General features: G+C 38.7%; 5 protein-coding genes and 1 long non-coding RNA gene across 6 annotated transcripts; 1 reads left to right on the top strand and 5 right to left on the bottom strand.

Moving 5' to 3' along the window:
- The first annotated feature begins 644 nt into the window (after positions 1–644).
- LOC138312493 (uncharacterized) lies at positions 645–8,308 on the top strand. The gene is made up of 8 exons (XM_069253347.1): positions 645–1,281; positions 1,602–1,692; positions 2,351–2,528; positions 2,955–3,043; positions 3,958–4,748; positions 5,063–5,202; positions 5,520–5,707; positions 6,382–8,308. The coding sequence occupies exons 1-8, from the start codon at positions 940–942 to the stop codon at positions 7,206–7,208; spliced, it is 2,646 nt and encodes an 881-aa protein (XP_069109448.1). The 5' UTR covers positions 645–939; the 3' UTR covers positions 7,209–8,308.
- An 82-nt stretch (positions 8,309–8,390) lies between these two features.
- Positions 8,391–10,303, bottom strand: LOC138312498 (uncharacterized). The gene is made up of 3 exons (XM_069253351.1): positions 10,116–10,303; positions 8,808–9,756; positions 8,391–8,483 (listed from the first exon to the last, which is right to left on the bottom strand). The coding sequence occupies exons 1-3, from the start codon at positions 10,301–10,303 to the stop codon at positions 8,391–8,393; spliced, it is 1,230 nt and encodes a 409-aa protein (XP_069109452.1).
- Positions 10,304–11,110: 807 nt separating this feature from the next.
- LOC138312496 (uncharacterized) lies at positions 11,111–11,824 on the bottom strand. Its single transcript, XM_069253350.1, has one exon. The coding sequence runs from the start codon at positions 11,822–11,824 to the stop codon at positions 11,111–11,113; it is 714 nt and encodes a 237-aa protein (XP_069109451.1).
- A 1,982-nt stretch (positions 11,825–13,806) lies between these two features.
- Positions 13,807–14,973, bottom strand: LOC138312495 (synaptonemal complex protein 1-like). The gene has a single exon (XM_069253349.1). The coding sequence runs from the start codon at positions 14,971–14,973 to the stop codon at positions 13,807–13,809; it is 1,167 nt and encodes a 388-aa protein (XP_069109450.1).
- A 121-nt stretch (positions 14,974–15,094) lies between these two features.
- LOC138312500 (uncharacterized) lies at positions 15,095–15,687 on the bottom strand. The gene is made up of 2 exons (XR_011206963.1): positions 15,504–15,687; positions 15,095–15,139 (listed from the first exon to the last, which is right to left on the bottom strand). It is a non-coding gene; the product is annotated as an uncharacterized lncRNA (long non-coding RNA).
- Positions 15,688–15,765: 78 nt separating this feature from the next.
- LOC138312494 (uncharacterized) lies at positions 15,766–18,136 on the bottom strand (the record flags this gene model as incomplete). The annotated part of the gene is made up of 1 exon (XM_069253348.1): positions 15,766–18,136. A coding segment is annotated over one exon (885 nt), but the record flags the coding sequence as incomplete, so codon positions are not given.
- Positions 18,137–18,450: the final 314 nt, after the last annotated feature.

The raw sequence follows: 18,450 nt of genomic DNA, 5'->3' as shown, positions 1-18,450 counted from the left end.
ATGGCGAGACAGCGAGCGAGTTTGAACATTTCACACACATGTCGCCACCATGGGCTTTTCAGGATATCACAGTAAAACGGACTGATCTAATTCCATTAGAAACTGGTTTTTTTTCCGATATATGTACAAATTTTAATGTTCTCTTAGACTGAATTGTCCTTTAATATCAGTTGATTTAATAGATAAGAAACTTCGGTACGAATACAGTAGACATTCTTGTTTTGCGGGAAGTTTTACTTTAGATCTGGTTTACGCTGTCTTTGAGGCGATAGTTCAAGTTTAGATCTTAATTTATAAAAGGTATTTTCTGAGTGTTGGACAACCAATTTGCGACAATATTTTAGCCACGGATATAAATCTCAATTTTCGTTTTTCATATTCCATAGCAAAATAATGACAGCCCTAAATTAAGTACGTTTTCCAGTAGTCAAGTTTACATTTTACATTTATATTCACACTCATTCAACTTTTCATCGACAGGTTCTTAGCCATTACCTTGGAGGACAGGCTCCGTAGTATCGTTTACCATAGTTATCTTCTCCAATGCGTTGGATAAAGGACGGACTACAAAAGGGATGGGCCTATTGATTTTCTTACATACATTCACAAGATATATAAAGTAAGGTCTTTGATCAACTAATTAAGGATGTTGTAAAGTCAATATCTGTCGTAAGTCTGTCCGTGCCGGATATGAGAGGTCGTAATAAAAAGGGTAGTATAAAAAACATTTTTAAACTATTATCAACAAATTTTAATTCTAGGTTAGAAAATGTGATGAAAACAAGTAATATTTTATATATATTTATATTTAAATATTTTTCGGCATCTTTTACGACATGCCGCAAACCGGCGCAGCTGTCAAGCAATGTAAACACAGGCCGAGAGAGATCAAGAACGCTCGCTGATATTTTGTAAACATTGACCGCCATACACTCATGCATGGGTAAGATAAGATTGAAGTCTGGCTTTAAAACTCAGAAACAATTGAAAAGGCTGCGTAGTGTTAGCGAGGGTGCCAAATTACGTTTTTATAAGGAACCCGGGGCCGGAGCAGACGACGATCACAAATCGTCTTCACCAGTGATCACTGACCACTCGTACGCTGTACGTGTAGCAGGTGGGGATGGTCAAGAAGAAATATCCAGTTGGAGACATGGGAGACGAGTTGTCGAGCTAGGGGTTTTGGCCGATGGCTTGTCAGCATGCAAGAAGTGTCATCAGCCACTTCATCTATTGAATACCACCTCCATTAACACGTATGGCCTATCTGCTATACTGAAGGTAGGCACAATGTTACAGAGTAAACATATACGGGTCGTATACTATAATTTCCGCTTCCACATTAAAAATTAGTTAAGATTTCAGTCGAATCCCCCTCATAATATTTCTATACTGGGAATACTAGATGTACTACATCTGTATTTTATCATTGAAAATTTTATAAAATGACCCATGATGCAGAACTGCCAAAAAAAATGTACAGCTGTAAATGTACAAAAATGTAAAAGTTAAAATCAAACTTTTAGCGGTTGATGAGGATACTATTTCAAGTAAAAAAGGTATAATATTTTTTCTTCATATTTTGTTTTCATATCCAACAGGTACAATGCACCTCATGTCAATTCATGAACAATATCCCGACAGGAAAACAACATGGAAGGATCTGGGATGCTAACACAAAACTTGCATCAGGTATTATAATACACCGAATGTATACATATACTAAACAATTTGTATATAAAATACTGTACAAGCATATGTCTGTATACATGTATCGAGAGAATATGTACAATACAATATGCGCAATACTGTACATGCATGTATGGATTCTACATGTGCATGCATGTACATCTGGTACATGTATACATGTAGATCAGGCAAAAAAAAAATACATGTCTGTATCTCAAATTCCGGTTGCGGCCATTATTTTAGAGTGTAAGACACTAAAAAAAATCCTCCCGACCCAATTTTTTTGCCAATGTAACCCTAAACAGACATTTTTTTTGGCCTGATATATCTTTATGCATGTACAGTGTATGATTTTTACATAATTGTATGTCTGTGTCTGATAAAAAGTCTTTCCACATATGTGCACTGTTAATTTTCCCAACTGAATGCGATCTGCAGATAAATGATTGTTTTCACTTTATTGCACGATTTAATTTGTTATAAATCTGGCTGCTGAAAAACACCCAAGGTGAGGAATTTTTTGGTTATTGGTTATTTTAACATTGTTTGACCATTGATTTTAGAAATACTTTTTGATGAACGCATGTTCATAATCTTGTATTACAATGCAAAGATTATGAACTACACACAGAACTATAATAATAACTATTTTCTTTTTCAGCAATGATTAATGCTGGTGTAGGAGGAAGACAGATTAATAGTATTCTTACGTCACTCAACATACCACCCGTTAGTGAACCAACGTTAAGATCCCGTCAAAAAGAAATTGGACCAGTAATTGAGCTTGTGGCAGAGGATTCCATAGAAAATTCTATCGCTGAAGAGATCAGATTGACTGAGTATGTTGAAATAACAATATCTTTTCCTGCCTGTATAAGCAATTTGTTCAACTATTAGTATTATTAGTAAGTTGATCATTGCGCTTGATATCAGGGTCTACTGTACATGTTAATCTTGGGGCTGATAAATAACATTGCTCGCAATCAAATAAAGCAAATATTTACCCTTCAGGAAGATAAATTTCCCATTAAATGATTTGTCTAGTTTTGTTTCTGAAAATAAAATTTTGTTAAGAAAATAGTAATTTTGTTGACACAGCCATGTAATACAACTTCAGATGACATGAGTGTATACATATATTGCTTGGGACAAACTAGTATATATATATACTCTCGTAGGTACACTGTACATTGTATAAGAAAAATGGGCATACTAATGAGCTAGGTAACTATAAATTGAACAATCATGTATGATTTGTCTTACAGGGAAAACAGTGGTGATGGAAGGCTTACAGTCAGTGTGGATGGAGCGTGGCAAAAGAGAGGAAGTGGTAGATCCTTTGACAGTTTATCCGGTTTGTAATTATATGCATTTTAAGTTTTAAGCATTTGTGTGTGTATCAATTTAGAAGAAGCCAGACCACTGATTAAACTCATCCTTTTGTTCGTACGTCCTTCTGTCCATTAACAATTCTTATTACTGTTATTTCTCAGAAAATCTGAAGGGATCTGTCTCAGATTTCATATGTAGGTTTCCCTAGGACCTTAAGTTTGGCATGTGGCATTTTGGGACTGATCTATCAACAAGATGGCCGAAAGGCAGCCATCTTAGATTTTGATATTTAAAGTTCTTTGGTGGGTGCCAAGATCCCTCAAGGATAGCTTGTTTATGTTAAATTATTGAAATATACCAAACAAAGCTGAGTGTACCCCAAATAAAGCATAAAGTGGTTTAATTACAATGAAGCGGTTTATTTAAACATTAAACATTATATGGTCTGTATATATACATTATAGATACCAGATCTGTATGTAACGGTAGATATTTCCATTATGTAACCTAACCAAGCACAGTTGGCATCCATCAGTCTATAAACTCCTATCTGCTTATTTTGACTTTACAAATGTCGTGTCAGCAATCACAGGAGATGACTGTTAAAATGGCTGTCCTGTATTCGACGACAATAAATTCTTTATTCGTTATAAATTGATGAAAAATCTCCTAAAATTGTTATTAAATGTAAATATAAGCATTGAGCGTCTTTCAGTTGGCATTCATAGCCAAAATGAATGCTAACTGGACAGAGGCAAATTCAACATGAAGTGCTAGCGCGCACCATAGAATTTCCCTCTGTGCATTTATATTGCCTATGAATGCCAACTGGAAAGACGCTCAATGCTTAATTATAAGTGTCCACGTAAGCATTAGTGATGTCATAATGATCACATGTTTGATTACATTATATATATCAGATATCTTATATTTCAGGTCACTGTTCTATGATTGGTGCACAAACTGGCAAAGTAGTCGGATACAGCGTACGCAGCAAGTTTTGCAAGATGTGTGATGTTTCAAGCAAACAGGGCCAAGTCTCGAAATCCCACGATTGTCGATGTAACTGGGATGGCAGTAGTAAGTCTATGGAATCTGACATGGTGATAGAGATGGTTACTAAACATCACAAGGCAGGACATGAGATATCTACTATAATAGCTGATGATGACACTACAACCTTTCAGCGGTTAAACAAATCACTTCAAACTGATTTCACCAAGAAATCAGACTGTAATCATGTCAGGAAAAACATTACTTCACAACTGTACAAACTTCAGGTTAAGCATAAATCACTGACAAGTAAAGTGATTAAATACATACAAAAGTGTATTAATTACATGCTCAGCCAGAATCAGGGAAATTCCAAGGGAATTAGCAAAGGCTTTGATGTCATAATTAAACATGTGTTTGGAAATCATTCTGAATGTGACCCGAACTGGTGCTCCCATAGAGAAAACCCAAACAAAAAGTACAGAGCTTTGCCTTATGGCCAACAGTTGAAAGACCAGGGATTGCAATCATCTTTGACTGCACTATTTGATACACTGAAACATCAAAGTGACAAACTATCTACATTGGGAAGCACTCAGGGAAACGAGTCCTTCAATAAAACAGTGGCATCGAAGGCACCTAAAGCACATTTCTATAGTGGAACAGCCAGTCTTAATCACAGAGTTGCAGCTAGTGTGGCACACAAGAATATTGGACATTCCTATGTAACCAATGTGAGTAAATTTAATTCCTTTAATTTCCATGGCCCCTAATTGTATCGCTTAATTCTGTTGGTGAATATATTTTACAAAAACAATCAAACAACATTTATTTTTTTTAGGCATTTTATTTAGCAGATAATTTGATTGAAAATTCTGTGATCAGTGGAGAAATATGGCCTCAGAATTCCTGCGAGTGATATCCTAATTAAAAATGACTACCAGGTAAAAAACTGAACATTAGTGATTAGCTTATCTTCATGTATGTGTGTCTGAAATGAATAGATTCGTGAAATATTACAGTTCTTGTATGTAATTTGTAATCACAGACACATAGACAAGTTGGATTGTCACCTGGTGGACACACTTTTAAACTTGCCTGTCTGCGGGATCTTCAAGCACGAAAACGTAAGGCATGTAGCATCACAAGAAAAGCCAAAATACGACGCCTAGAGTTGCATGCAAGAAGGTATGATATATTTTATAATACAAAATAATTCTGCATTTGAAAATGGAATAGAGCTTATAGATATTTGAATTATTGTATTTGAATTTCATAAATGGATTTAGTTTAATGATTCTTTACATTTTACTTAACTCTGTAAAGAAGTTTAAAATGGGAAATTATTATGTAAATTTAATGTCAAGGTAATTACTAAAATGATGGTGAAACTTCATCAGATTACTACAATTCTCCTTATAATGGCAGTCACTTTGACATGAAGTACCTGGTTGTGCAATTTTACTTTATTATATATGTTGGTATTTTGTTTTCATTTTTAACAGGATCCAGGCCAATACAACAAAAGAGATTAGAGAAGGTACCTCATATTCCTCTTGTATAGATACAACGGACATACCAGTTGATTCCATTCAGGAAATTCCTAATCCAGAACCTTTGCCTAGTCTCAATACCTCGCCAATACCACAAAAGTCCAAACAAGTTTACTTTGACCTGGAAAGTACAGGGTTAGGTAAGTTTCTATAGCAGATATATATTCCGTTATTAGTCCTCTGCCGGTGAAACAAGATGGACTATAATTTTTGTCCCCATCAATCTGTCTATCCGGCCATTTCTCCATCTGTATGTCAGGATGTGTTTTCATTTCACAAATTTTACTTTACAGACGATAACTTGGTGGTCACATAGGTGGTGATGCAGCTTGGGATTTTTTTATGTGTTATCTGGTAAAAATAATAACTTGCCATCTATAGATTAGAAAATGTAATCGACGACAAGGGATATCTGTTGCTTGCAACACTTACTATTAGCTTGTTCCATATTCATACTCTCACTAGTATCGGCTCATCCTCCAATTCATCTAGCTATCCATTGATGCACTTGGTTAACTTTGCTCAGTCTAAATAAGATCTCTCAGAAATTTTGCAGGAATAATCTTTTTAATCGCAGGAGTTTGGCACAATATCTGAGGAGGCAAGGTTTTTTATTTACCATAATAGAGTTTGTTTGCCCCTCATATATTGTGACAATCTCCAGTGCATCAAATATAGAGATTACAGTACATGTATATTCCCTTCAAAAATGAGTTTTTATTTTAGCCACTAACAAGAAATCCGATACACATCCAATGAACAATTTTTTTATTATTAAGCAATTGCAAGTAATGTTTCCCGATATCTTTTACAGCTAGAACTTCCCATATCACGCAAGTGGCAGCAGTGTGCGAAGATGATAAATTTAGCACATACGTAACTCCAGGTACAGCTATATCCCCTGCTGCCTCCTCAGTCACTGGTTTGACATGTAGGAATGGAAAGTTGTTTAAAGGAGGTCATCTTATTGATTCTGTATCAGTGTCCAAAGCTTTAGAAGATCTTATAGCCTTCTTGAAGCAATATCCACCTCCATTGTACCTTGTTGGACACAATATCAAGACATTTGACTGTCCCCTCCTAATGAATGCTTTGGAGTCTGTGGGTAAACAAGAAGAGTTTCTGGGCTGTGTATCAGGGTTCCTGGACACGAAAATACTCTTTAGGACGGGGATGCCTGGATTAAAGTCTTACTCCCAGCCAAATCTTGTGAAACATGTCACTGGAAGTTCAGACTACAATGCACATGATGCATTAGCAGATGTGCTTTCACTGCAAACTCTTGTTTTAGAGAGCAAACTAAATGTTTTTGATAGTGCCTATGAAAATGCTACCTTCTCTACAGAATATGTGAAAGAGATGCACAGATATTCTAAAAGAGTGCGGGCAAACCTGCCTTCTTTACAACCCTTGATAGACAGAAAGATCTTGAGTGAATCTATGGCAAGGAAAGTAGCAGGCAGTGGTTTGAATTGTAGTTGCCTGGCATTAGCGTACAGAAGGAATGGAGTTGATGGCATAAGGAAAGTGTTTGGAGAGAAGTGTGGTATGAAAGGTGTAAGAGTGACAAAGTCATCTAAAATTGTTAGCACTGTCGGGGATTACTTTTCACAATTGCAAATTTGTGTGAGTGAAATGTAAAAGTTTGATGTGTTTACAACTTTTATCTGCAGTGTTAGATCTGTATCATATCTTTGACACATTACTGACCTTGTATTGTTGTTGAGCAACTACAATTGTTGCTACATGTAGCTGGTGTTTGATCTTTGTTCCAACTTCTAGCTTTCTTAGTCTTTAGCATTCTAATGCATGTATATGTAGTCCCAGGGACCTGGCTCGAATTTGTAACCAGCAGTATATATACATGTATATAGTAATGGTATAGTATTATATTATAGTTTTAAGCATTGATGTCACTTTTATTAATTTCAGTGGGACATGAAAGAATTTTTTCTTGTAAACGATGAATCAGCCTATCAAGCCATTTTCTAAAGACAATATACAGTACTGTTCATTTTGTAACCTACTAGGTAATATATAGCTTACACCATGTTCTGTTGTGACATTATTGATTGGATGTATTGTTATAAAATTGATCTTGTATAAATAGAATAAGCAGACAAAAACTTGTTAGGTACGAACGTCAGTTGTTTGACCATTTATTTTGATGTTTAAAAATTAATGTAAGACTACTTTGCTTTCACTATGGGAAATAAGAGAACAAGGGAGATAACTCTCAAACTTGAACAATGCGAAGAAAACACTTGAATAGCTGATTTGTTCATACAGTAATTTTAAAATCAATTATTTTTTATTGTTCATAGCATTTTAACAACAATTTTGAACCCTTTCTTTATTCCTTATATGAAAATAGATATGCAAAAATGAAGAAACTGGGTGAAAAAATGGATTTGAAATGGGGGTAGGGTGGGGGGTAGGTAAATTAATGTTGGAATATCTCAAAATTTTCATCAGCGACCTATCATTATTTTTTCAAATTTTGATTGTTGAAGGTTAATTGTTTAATTTGACAGAGTTTAAGAAAAAGTTAAATATTATAAATATTTTTTTTTTTATGATTTAGTCTAGATTTTGCAGGCATGGAAGTGAAATCTCTAGTTTAAATGAGGATGGAGTGAAAGGCTAAAATTATGATATATTAGATAATGAATGCTAATATTTCTTGTTTTTATTTTGTAAAAGTATGAAAGTTATGACAGTAAAACCAATGTTATATGTGATTTTATTATTTTTTATTTTTTTTTTAACATTGTCATTAAACATGTGTTTTTCAAGGGATTCAGATTTGAAGGTGGTATCACATTACATGCCATTTTCAAAGTGCTCTAGAGCAAAAACAAGCACAGCAACATATTGTTTTCTTTCCAGAATTGAATCGGGCATCATCTCCTCTCTCTGAATAACCATGGTAGAGCAAAAGTTAAATATTCCAAAATTTTGACCTCTGACTTTCATACATCCTTTAATGAAAATTTTAACAAGAAAAACACACAAAATTGAAAATCTAACATTACCAAGGTTTCTAGAAAAACACATATAGGCCATCTGGCCATTTAATAAAGCGCAAATAAATGTCTGAGTATTAGAAATTTCTAAGAGTTCACATTTACATGGTTTGGCAAGTACAAGTTTCACGTTTTTAGTTCTCAAGAAGCATGACCATCTCTCGTTGACTGAACGAACATACTGGACATCCGACCCATCCTTTCGAATCCTGACTTCAGCTTTTCGAACCCTTCCGTCACTGTCGCTCTTAATAGCGTTCACCACGATTCCAACCGGCCATTCCATCCTTGAGTAGTTTTTATCCTTGAGGAGGATCACATCGCCTTCTTTAATGTCTCTAGTAACCTGATTCCATTTCCTGCGGGTCTGAAGACTTTGAAGATAGCCATCCTTCCAACGTCTCAAAAACATTTCGGAGAGCAATTTTACTCTTTTCCATTGCTCTCTGTACATATCTTTTGTGTCCAGGTCCGCACAATCATACATCGCTTCTGATGATGTTTTTTGAGTTAGAAGAGTAGCTGGACTCATGATATGTGGTGCTTCCGGGTCAGTCGAAATCCCTGCCACTGGTCTCGAGTTCATAATGGCACTCACTTCGGCCATTAAGGTTACCAGAACCTCATGTGTGAGGTTTCGTGATGTGAGATTGTCTGTCATTAACATGGCGTCCAGAATTTTCCTCGCCATACCTATCATCCTCTCCCACACCCCTCCCATATGAGAGGAGTGGGGCGGGTTGAACTTCCAAACAAGATCAGAGTTCTTTAAGAATTCCTTCATTGGCTCGTCTTCGACATTCACAACTTGCATTTTGTTCATGTCCTTGAATATGTGCGCGGCTCCAACAAAGTTTGTTCCTCTATCTGATCGTAGTTCCTTCACATTGCCTCTGATGGCAATGAAACGACGCAAGGCGTTTATGAACGATGAAGTACTCATGTCTTCTTCTACTACTTCGATATGGACTGCTCTAGTACCGAGGCACGTGAAAAGAATAGCCCAGCGTTTTGAGTTTGCCGAGCCTCCTCTAGTTTTTCTTGTTACAACATTCCAGGGCCCGAACGCGTCAATGCCAACATTGACGAAGGGTGGTGCTGGTACAAGTCTCTCTGATGGTAGATCTGCCATCTTCTGAAATTCTGTTTTTCCTCTTAGTTTCCTGCATGGTACACAGTTGAAAAGTACACTTGAAATCAATCGCTTTACACCGATGATCCATAATCCATGATCCTTCTGTGAATAGTCTCCCTTGATGTTTTACTTTCTCATGGTAGTGCCTTACAAGAAGTTTTGAGATTGGAGACTTGTTCGACACGATGATGGGGTTCGTTTCTCCTATCGGCAAGCAGCTTAGTCCCAAGCGCCTCCAACTCGAAGTAAACCATCCGAGTCGAGAATAGGCGACAGTCGGATAATGGTTGATGCTGAAGGTATTGATCTACCTGTCCTCAAAGACTCGATTTCTTCAGGAAAGTGTTCCTGCTGGTGTATAAACACAGAAGAAGCCTTTCAACTGACTTAGGAGTGACTTGTTCAGTAGCGTCGTTTGGATCATGTTTTTTGCGACGATTCCTGAAATTCTTGACCATTTCTTTGATGCGTTTTATTACATTCACCAAGCGTTTCCAGTTTGAAAATTTGTTTGAGAAGTTGTCCAAGAAAATGTTCTTAATGCCAGTTTTCTTCAACTCGGATCTCTTTGTCATCTTCAGGAGAAATCAGTGGGAACTCCTCAGCATGTACATGTGTTAAAATCGTCTGATTCCTTACAGAGAATTTTAGGTGCCTCCAACCATTTCTGAAGCTCGTCGACTGAAGATACACCTCTAGTGCCACAGTCAGCAGGGTTGTTCTTTGTAGAAATGTAGTTCCATTGTTTGGGACTTGAATATTTAAGTATTCGTTCCACTCTGTTGCTGACATAATTATAAAACCTTCTGGTTTTGTTGTTGATGTAGCCCAGTACCACCTTGCTGTCTGTGTAGTACTGAACCGTTTTCAGTTCAACATCCAAGCTGTCGATGATGATGTGCGCCAGTTCTGTAGCTAACGCGGCTCCGCAAAGTTCTAACCTTGGCATGGTGTGACCATGAGAAGGGGCTAACTTGGTTTTTCCCCATGACAAAACCAGTGTGCTGCTTTTCCGTAGATTCCACCTTGAGATAGGCAACGGCACCAACAGCTTTTTCTGAGGCATCAGAGAAAATGTGTTAGCTCTATGTCGTTTGCTGTGCTGAGAGATACAGGTATCATCATGCGGGGAATTTGGAGGTCTTTCAACGTTTTGACCGCGTCCTTGAAAATGTTCCACTTTTCCTCTAGAGCTGGATTGATAGGATCATCTCAGTTGTACCCTTTGGTAATATCCCTCATGAGAATTTTTCCTAGTACAGAAACTGGTGCCACAAACCCAAGGGGGTCGTAGATGCTGTTTAACTCTGATAGCATGCTGCGTCTTGTTAATGGTTTATCGCTGGCTTTCACCTCCATATCGAATATGAAATTGTCTGTACTCATGTCCCATTCAAGGCCCAAACTGCGGTGTTTGGCAAGGGGTCCTGCTCTAGCTCGAGGGACTTTAATTCCTTCCCAAAATCTTCCAATGGGAAGGCCCCAACGACCTTAGACCTGTTCGATACAATTTTATGGAGTCTAATATTGCCACCATCCTTGAGAGCTGCTTGGGTTCTCTCCAAGAGACTTATAGCCTCGTCTTCCTTTGGCACAGACGCGAGGGCGTCATCTACATAGAAATTGCGATTGACCAATTCTTTTACTGCTTGATCGACATTCTGGCCTTCTACACTTTTCTTTAATCCAAAATTCGCCACGGCAGGTGAGGGGCTGTTCCCGAACACATGCGCCCTCATACGATATTCGATAATGTCCCGGCTAGGGTCATTGTCCCTGTACCAGAAAAATCTAAGAAAGTCGCGGTGGTCCTCTCTTACCAAGAATGAATAGAACATCTGTTCAATGTCGGCGGCAAATGCGACTTCGTCCTTTCGGAAGCGTAGTAATATACCCAACAGCTCGTTTGTGAGATTAGGTCCCGAAAGTAGGCTTTGATTTAAAGATGTGCCATCATACGTTGCGGACGAGTCAAACACTCCCCTTATCTGGTCGGGTTTCTGCGGGTGATTTACACCAAATATGGGCAAGTACCAAGACTCTCCTGTTGGGGGTGGGGCTACTTCCGCTGCTCCGGAACTCAAAACCTTGCTCATGAATGTGACGATATGTTCTTTTTAGTTGGATTTCTTTTCAGAGAACTTTCTAAGATCAACGCACGTTTGTAAGCCATGGCGCGATTGTTGGGCATCTTCAAACGTTGTACTCGAAATGGTAGAGGTGCTGTCCAGTTTCCTTCTTCATTCCGAAACATCTCCCTCTCCATTATGGCTATGAACTGTCTATCCTCTACGGAAGTGCCAACTTTGTCATCTTCCTTCGTTCTCTGGAAAAGAAGATCATTTCTGTCCAGCGTTGCGTCTTCCTTAACAAACAGTTGGTTTTGACACGGTTCAAAAATTGTTCCACGGCCATTCTGGAGTATGGTTGTCTTCCGTGTGCTTATTTCAAATCCGGTGGGTCTGTGCACATTTCCCATGCAAACATCTCCAACAATTACCCAACCCAGACCTAATCTCTGGGCAAATGGAGAATTTCTAGGACCGGTGACCTGCTCTTTCACCTGGTGTACATCCGGTATGTCTCGTCCCAACAAAAGGCCTATATCACAATCTGCACGATATTGTAATATAGGTATGTCCTTCAAATGGTGCAAGTGTTTTATGATATCTGGAGAGGCTATTTCGGATCTGTCGTCGGGTATATCCGGGCATTCAATCAAGGCTGGTAAAGTCCTTTTATATGTACCATCCATAGACTCCACTGTATAGCCTAGGGCTCTTCGTCCAGACATTCTGAAACTTCCCGAACAAGATGATAGGGTGTAGTTAACCTCTTCACTATCAACATTGAGAGAATCCAAAAGTTTTGGTGATGCAAGGCTCTGGTTGCTTTGGTCGTCTAATATTGCATATACCTCGACTGCGTTCTCTGGGTGATGTTTAGGGAACACTTTCACTAGAATGACCTTTGCACATGACCGTCCACTAAAGTTACCGCATACAGTTGTGCATTTTGTGTTGACATCCTCCCTGTCGTGATGATTGCAGGCTTGAGGACTTTCACTATTGGAATTGTGCTTTTCCACTGACTTCTGACTCTGTCCTTTGCTTTGAACTTTACCATTGCTTTTTCGGTGGCCTTCAGCTGGAGGTCTTGTTATGTGCATACATGTGGCATGAAAAGAAGAGCCACACTCGTCGCATTTAATTTTCCTATCACAATCTCTTGCAGTGTGGGAGTCTTCGCAGCATTTGAAACACCTTCTGTTTTCACGTAGAATATTTTTTCTCTCTTCTATTGGCCTTTGTCGAAATTGCTTACATTCACTGAGCTTGTGAGAAGCATAAGTATGGATGGGACAGGCTGGTCTGTCCTGTTCGGATGTTACAGGAGTTTGAAAGGTAGTTGTTTTCTTGGTTTGGAAGTTCTTTCTCTGTATTCCTTCTTGGCCCTCGTAAGTGTACTTAAAACTTGGGTCATTCAGCATAGAGGCCATATCAGAAATGTAATTCACAAAATGGCTGAATGGAGGATATGGTACTTTGTGAGTAACTTTATACCTAGTTGCCCTTTCTGTCCATTTTGTCTGCAGGTGTAGTGGAAGTTTGGCAACTACTGGATTGATCCCTGTCGATGAGTCATAATATGAGAGAAGTGACTCATACCTTGGATCCTCCTTGAGGGATTGTATCTCTGACAATACATCCAAGATGTCGTACAGTCTGCTGTAATCCTTTGTAACTATCCTTTGGAACTTGGCAATCTTTGTTCTTAAGGAACTCTCGATTAACTCTGGTGCCCCATATCTTTCGTCTAATCTCGCCCAAATTCTTGTTAACCCTGCTTCCGGGTTATATGAGTTTGAAGTCCTTAGACTGAGAACTTGTTGTGATGATTTTGGTCCAAGCCATTTTATGAGCAAGTCTATTTCTTCAACAGGTCTTATGCACTTCAGTTCTTTCACAATACCTTGAAATGAATTTTTCCAAGCTGTGTAGGTAGCTGGATCGTCGCCAAACCTGGTAAATCTTGCCATATTTAGATCCTTCCGGGCCAAATATTTGGTAATGGCTAGTCACTCGGACGCCGGCTCATCAAAGTTTTGTCCCATGGTTGTTGTAGTAGGCGCAGATTGTACAAAGGGTCTAGCGTTAGGAGATAGGACAGTCTGACCAGTAGGTTGAGGTATCGGTGGGAAGCCAGACTCCATCCCGAAGTGCGGTGGTCTCATGTATGGTGTCGAGGCTATTGATGTGGTCATGACAGGTGGTTGATTCATTGACATGAAATGAACAGATCCCTTGGATGGTGTCACCAATTGATCATGTGGAATGGTTCGTTGTGGGACTGGTGGCTCCATATATGGTACGGATGATGCAAATTGAGGGAAAGGAAAGGGCGCGGTGGAGGGAACTCCGTTCGGAGTTGGCGAATAAAGTTGAGCGGTGATTGGCATCACTGGGTTGGGCAGTGTCATGTATGACGTAGGAGGTGTATGTGATGACGTCATACGTGAAGCTATGTGAGGTGGTACCGTAGATGGAGGAATTGATGGCATTCCTCTGAACCTTATCTCATCTTCTATCCTTTGGTCCTCTGCCATACTGTTTTCAAGGTCCTCTAGAACTTTAGCTTTGGCATTTGAAACGTTCAATTCTGTGTTTATCTGTAGTTCTTCTTCCTTGATTTTTAATCTTAAGCGTTCTTTTTCAAGTTCAAATTGTTGTTCTAATGCTGCCTTTCTAGTCAAAAGTTCTACTTTTCTTTGACTTTCTTTTAGTTTGGCAATTGAAATTTGACTAGCCCTTGAACTTGTTCTTGAACTGGTTTGAGAAACAGTGTCACTTTTATCCCTGCTCGCACATAAAGCAGGAATTTCCTTTTTATCCAGAAACCACCTTTCAACTGCATGTTTAAGATCAACATACATGGAGTTCTTTCCCTTGAACCAATTGCCGTCTGTGACGCTTTCTGTTTCCTCCATTAAACATTGTAATTCATCATGTATCTGTAAAATTTCTTCGTACTGGTTAAGCCAAAGTGAGTACATATCTTTTATTTTCTTTTGATCATTTGATTCGGACAAAAGTATCTCAATGTCACTGGAGAGTTTATCGAGAGCCTTGATGCCACTCAGTCTGTTCTTCAGTTTAATTTCAATCTGGTACTGTTTACCCTTTGCTGTTTTTGTTCTTGTTCTGGCATCCTCATCTTCTTTCACTCTTGTGTTGCTGTCGGCCATCTTGATTTTAATGTGTCCGGCCAATTCGGGATGATTAGTTACCGTTGAAGGTGCTATCTTTTACTGTTCTGCCACAATTTTCCAGATGCGTTTGGTCGATTAGACAGAAAGTCAACGAAGCTTGACAGGTTAATTTTGCCTTTATTCCATCAAGACATCGTAAAAGCTGTGAAGTAAACAAACGTATTCTTACAATTTGTTACAAACCAATATCGTAAACACTGAGTATATTATGACAAATACGGTAATTCCAGCAATGATAAACAAAGAAATAATACTAGAAATTTGAGTATTATGAACATATTAACTGTAGATATGCAGTAAATTATTATAATGATATACAATGTAGTACACTATTATGTTGTCACGAAGTTTTATGTAAACCACGTGGTCGGAGAAGTTATACCACGAGGCGTCGAACGATTGTCTACACATCAGAAATTATTACATTAAACTGAAATGATAGTTCTACAGATAGATATATTTCTCTTTATAAGTGTTTATATTACACAATACCAATAAAAACTTACATAGGTGATACTTCTAAGGTAGCTAATTTTGATTGTTTTGTTTACACACACATTTCTTCTTCGTATATGGCGGCCATACTGTAATGGCATGGAGAGAGCGCCACCTGTCGATTCAAGGGGAGTAACTCTTACTCAAATCTCTGACTTGCTCTATACCGCACGCTATATGTACCATTCTAACTGTGATAACAGTACACTAATACAAGCCTACGTACCAATTGCATGATATGAGTCTTTGGATGATGTCTTGTTGATAACATCCACAACTGCTCTATTGTCAGAATGGAACATGACTGACTGATTTTGTAAGTTCACCCCCCATATTTCTACAGCTAATACAATAGGAAAAAGCTCTTTAACTGTAATATGATGGTTTTGCATTTTACACTCTTTCCACATACCATAGAACCATCTACTGCCAAATACTGCACCATAACCTAATAAACCAGAAGCATCCGTAAAAAGATGTAGTTTATCTGAATTTTGCCACTTGTCATCTAGAAAAATTGATTTTCCATTGTAGCTATCAATAAATGTTGACCATGCATGCATATCTAGCCTAGCTGCTTTATTTAAACGTATGTGGTGATGGGGCTTACATTGTCCTTTAGTGAGGTTTGTGAGCCTACGTAGAAAAGCCCGACCTGGAACAACCACTTGACAGTAAAAATTAAGGAGTCCTAACAGGGACTGTAATTCACGTAAAGTGACCCTTTTGCGCTTTTTGATAGAGGACAGAAGGTTTCTGACCTTAACAACTTTCTCGACTGGTAAACGTGCCTCCATCATGACTGTATCTAGCTCAATACCTAAAAATGTCAACACTGAACTAGGACCTTCTGTCTTTTCATCTTTTATTGGTACTCCCAATGCCTCACATAATGAAATAAATTGCTGAAGACTCAATGCACAAATTGAGGAGTTTTTGGGACCTAAAAAGAGAAAATCATCTAAAACATGGACCATACTTGACACTCCTAGTTTGTTAATAGCTACCCATTGTAATGCAGAGCTAAACGCTTCAAAAATAGCACATGAAATAGAGCTACCCATAGGCAAACACTTATCATAGTAGTAAAAACCTTTGAAATGTATCCCTAGCAATTCATGGTCAGAAGGGTGTATGGGAATTATCCTAAAAGCTGAGGCTATATCAGTCTTAGCCAAAAGACAATCAGTTCCAAGTTTTTTAATAAGAGCCACTGCATCATCTACAGTACTGTAGGTTACTGAGCAACACTCGTTGGGAATAGAATCATTAATAGATTGACCCTCTGGATAAGAAAGATGGTGAATCATTTTAAATTCGCCTGGCTCCTCTTTAGGAACAACACCAATAGGAGAACATTGCAGAGTTGGGAAAGGTGGTATTAAAAATGGACCTGCAATCCTTCCTAAAGAAACTTCTTTGTTTAATTTGTTTGCAACTATATCTCCCTTTTGATATGCTGAAACTAGATTTCGACATATTCTAAATTCTCGGTGACCTTCAAACTTGAGTCTAAAACCTGTTCTGAAACCCAGTAAAAGATACTGTGACAACTGTTTATCATAACCAGTCAAAAAATATTCTAGCACTGTAGGTTTGACTGGGGTAGTGATGTCGTTATTACTTTTTACTTGTTTGGATTTGATTTGGCTGACTAGTGTTTGTGTTGGCCTTGTTTCCTTGACAGTACAGAGCTGAGTGGGGTTTTCTGCATTGATAACACCAATGCTTGTATGGGCAGGATCCAGGGTGAGAGGGGTCATTTCCCATGTTTATGTAGGGAGTAGCAGAAACCCTGAGGGACTTTGTCTGGTCCTTGTCTAGCGAATATCCCTGAACGTCCACGGAAACCCCCTGCCCCTTTTCCGCGAAAGGGCTGACTACTGTTGGAGAAATTTTGATATGGGGTGTTAGCCATGACCCAGAACTCATGATGTAACTGACCCCAGGGAAAGTCAGATACCTCTATATCTGCCCTCACACGCTGGTCGTAAATGAACCAGGCATCACCGTTTATTCTGGCAGCCAAATCGCGCGCAATTTCTCCATGCTTTATTACATGTGGAATCTCTTTAGGAAATTTCCCTGCATATGTTGCTACATAACGCAGAAAAGCACTGGTCCATTGATCAACTGTTTTAATTGTTGGTGCCGATTTCTTTTTTAATAATCGAAATTGGGACCTACCTGTACTTTGTAAATGAATGGACTCACCAGATGCACTGGTGTCCTTGTATTGGGGCAGCAATTTTGCTAAATTTATATATTTGCGTTGCCAAATTTTGTTTTTGAGCTTTTGATCAATTTGACTAGCAATTGTGCTGGAGATACGCGTACGGCTGCCAGAAAAGCCTGAACTGTCCTCATCGGACTCACTAGAGCTACCACTCTCACTACTACATGTACTAGAGTCACTGCTAGTGCTAATGTCACTGTCATTCCCAGACGGCGTACCTCTAGGGGACTTGTGTCGACGTCTCTTTCGTGATTTCTTTTGTGTGGACCGAGTTCTTGTTCTCCCACGCGTACGTCCAGGATGTTCACTCTCCTCCTCGAGCTCATCGTCAGATGAATCCGGACTGGGCGGGCGACGTGTACTCCTCGAATTCAATTGTTCTAAAACCTGTTTAGTAATGGAGGCCACCTATTGTTGGGTGTCTGTATCGATAGTTGGTACCTCATCTTGACTTGAAGTTGAGGCTGGGGTCTTGTTGGATTTTTCTCTAGATCCTCTGCCTACTGGAAGTTTTTCTCTAGATCCTCTGCCTACTGTTAACTGCAGCTGCCTTACTGCTGCTGGCCACCTGGTTGTCTGTTCTGCCCATCTAAACAACAATTGTAATAAATATTAACAGTCTTTAGATAAACTGCGATTGTAGAATGTCATTGGATTTATGAATGATAAATCACCAACTGGTTACCATGACTGATAGGGGCAAATATAAGCTACCAATTGAT

Source organism: Argopecten irradians, unplaced genomic scaffold (genome assembly GCF_041381155.1).
Source record: "Argopecten irradians isolate NY unplaced genomic scaffold, Ai_NY scaffold_0342, whole genome shotgun sequence".
NCBI lineage: Eukaryota > Metazoa > Mollusca > Bivalvia > Pectinida > Pectinidae > Argopecten > Argopecten irradians.
This window is presented reverse-complemented; position numbering and strand designations above follow the sequence as displayed.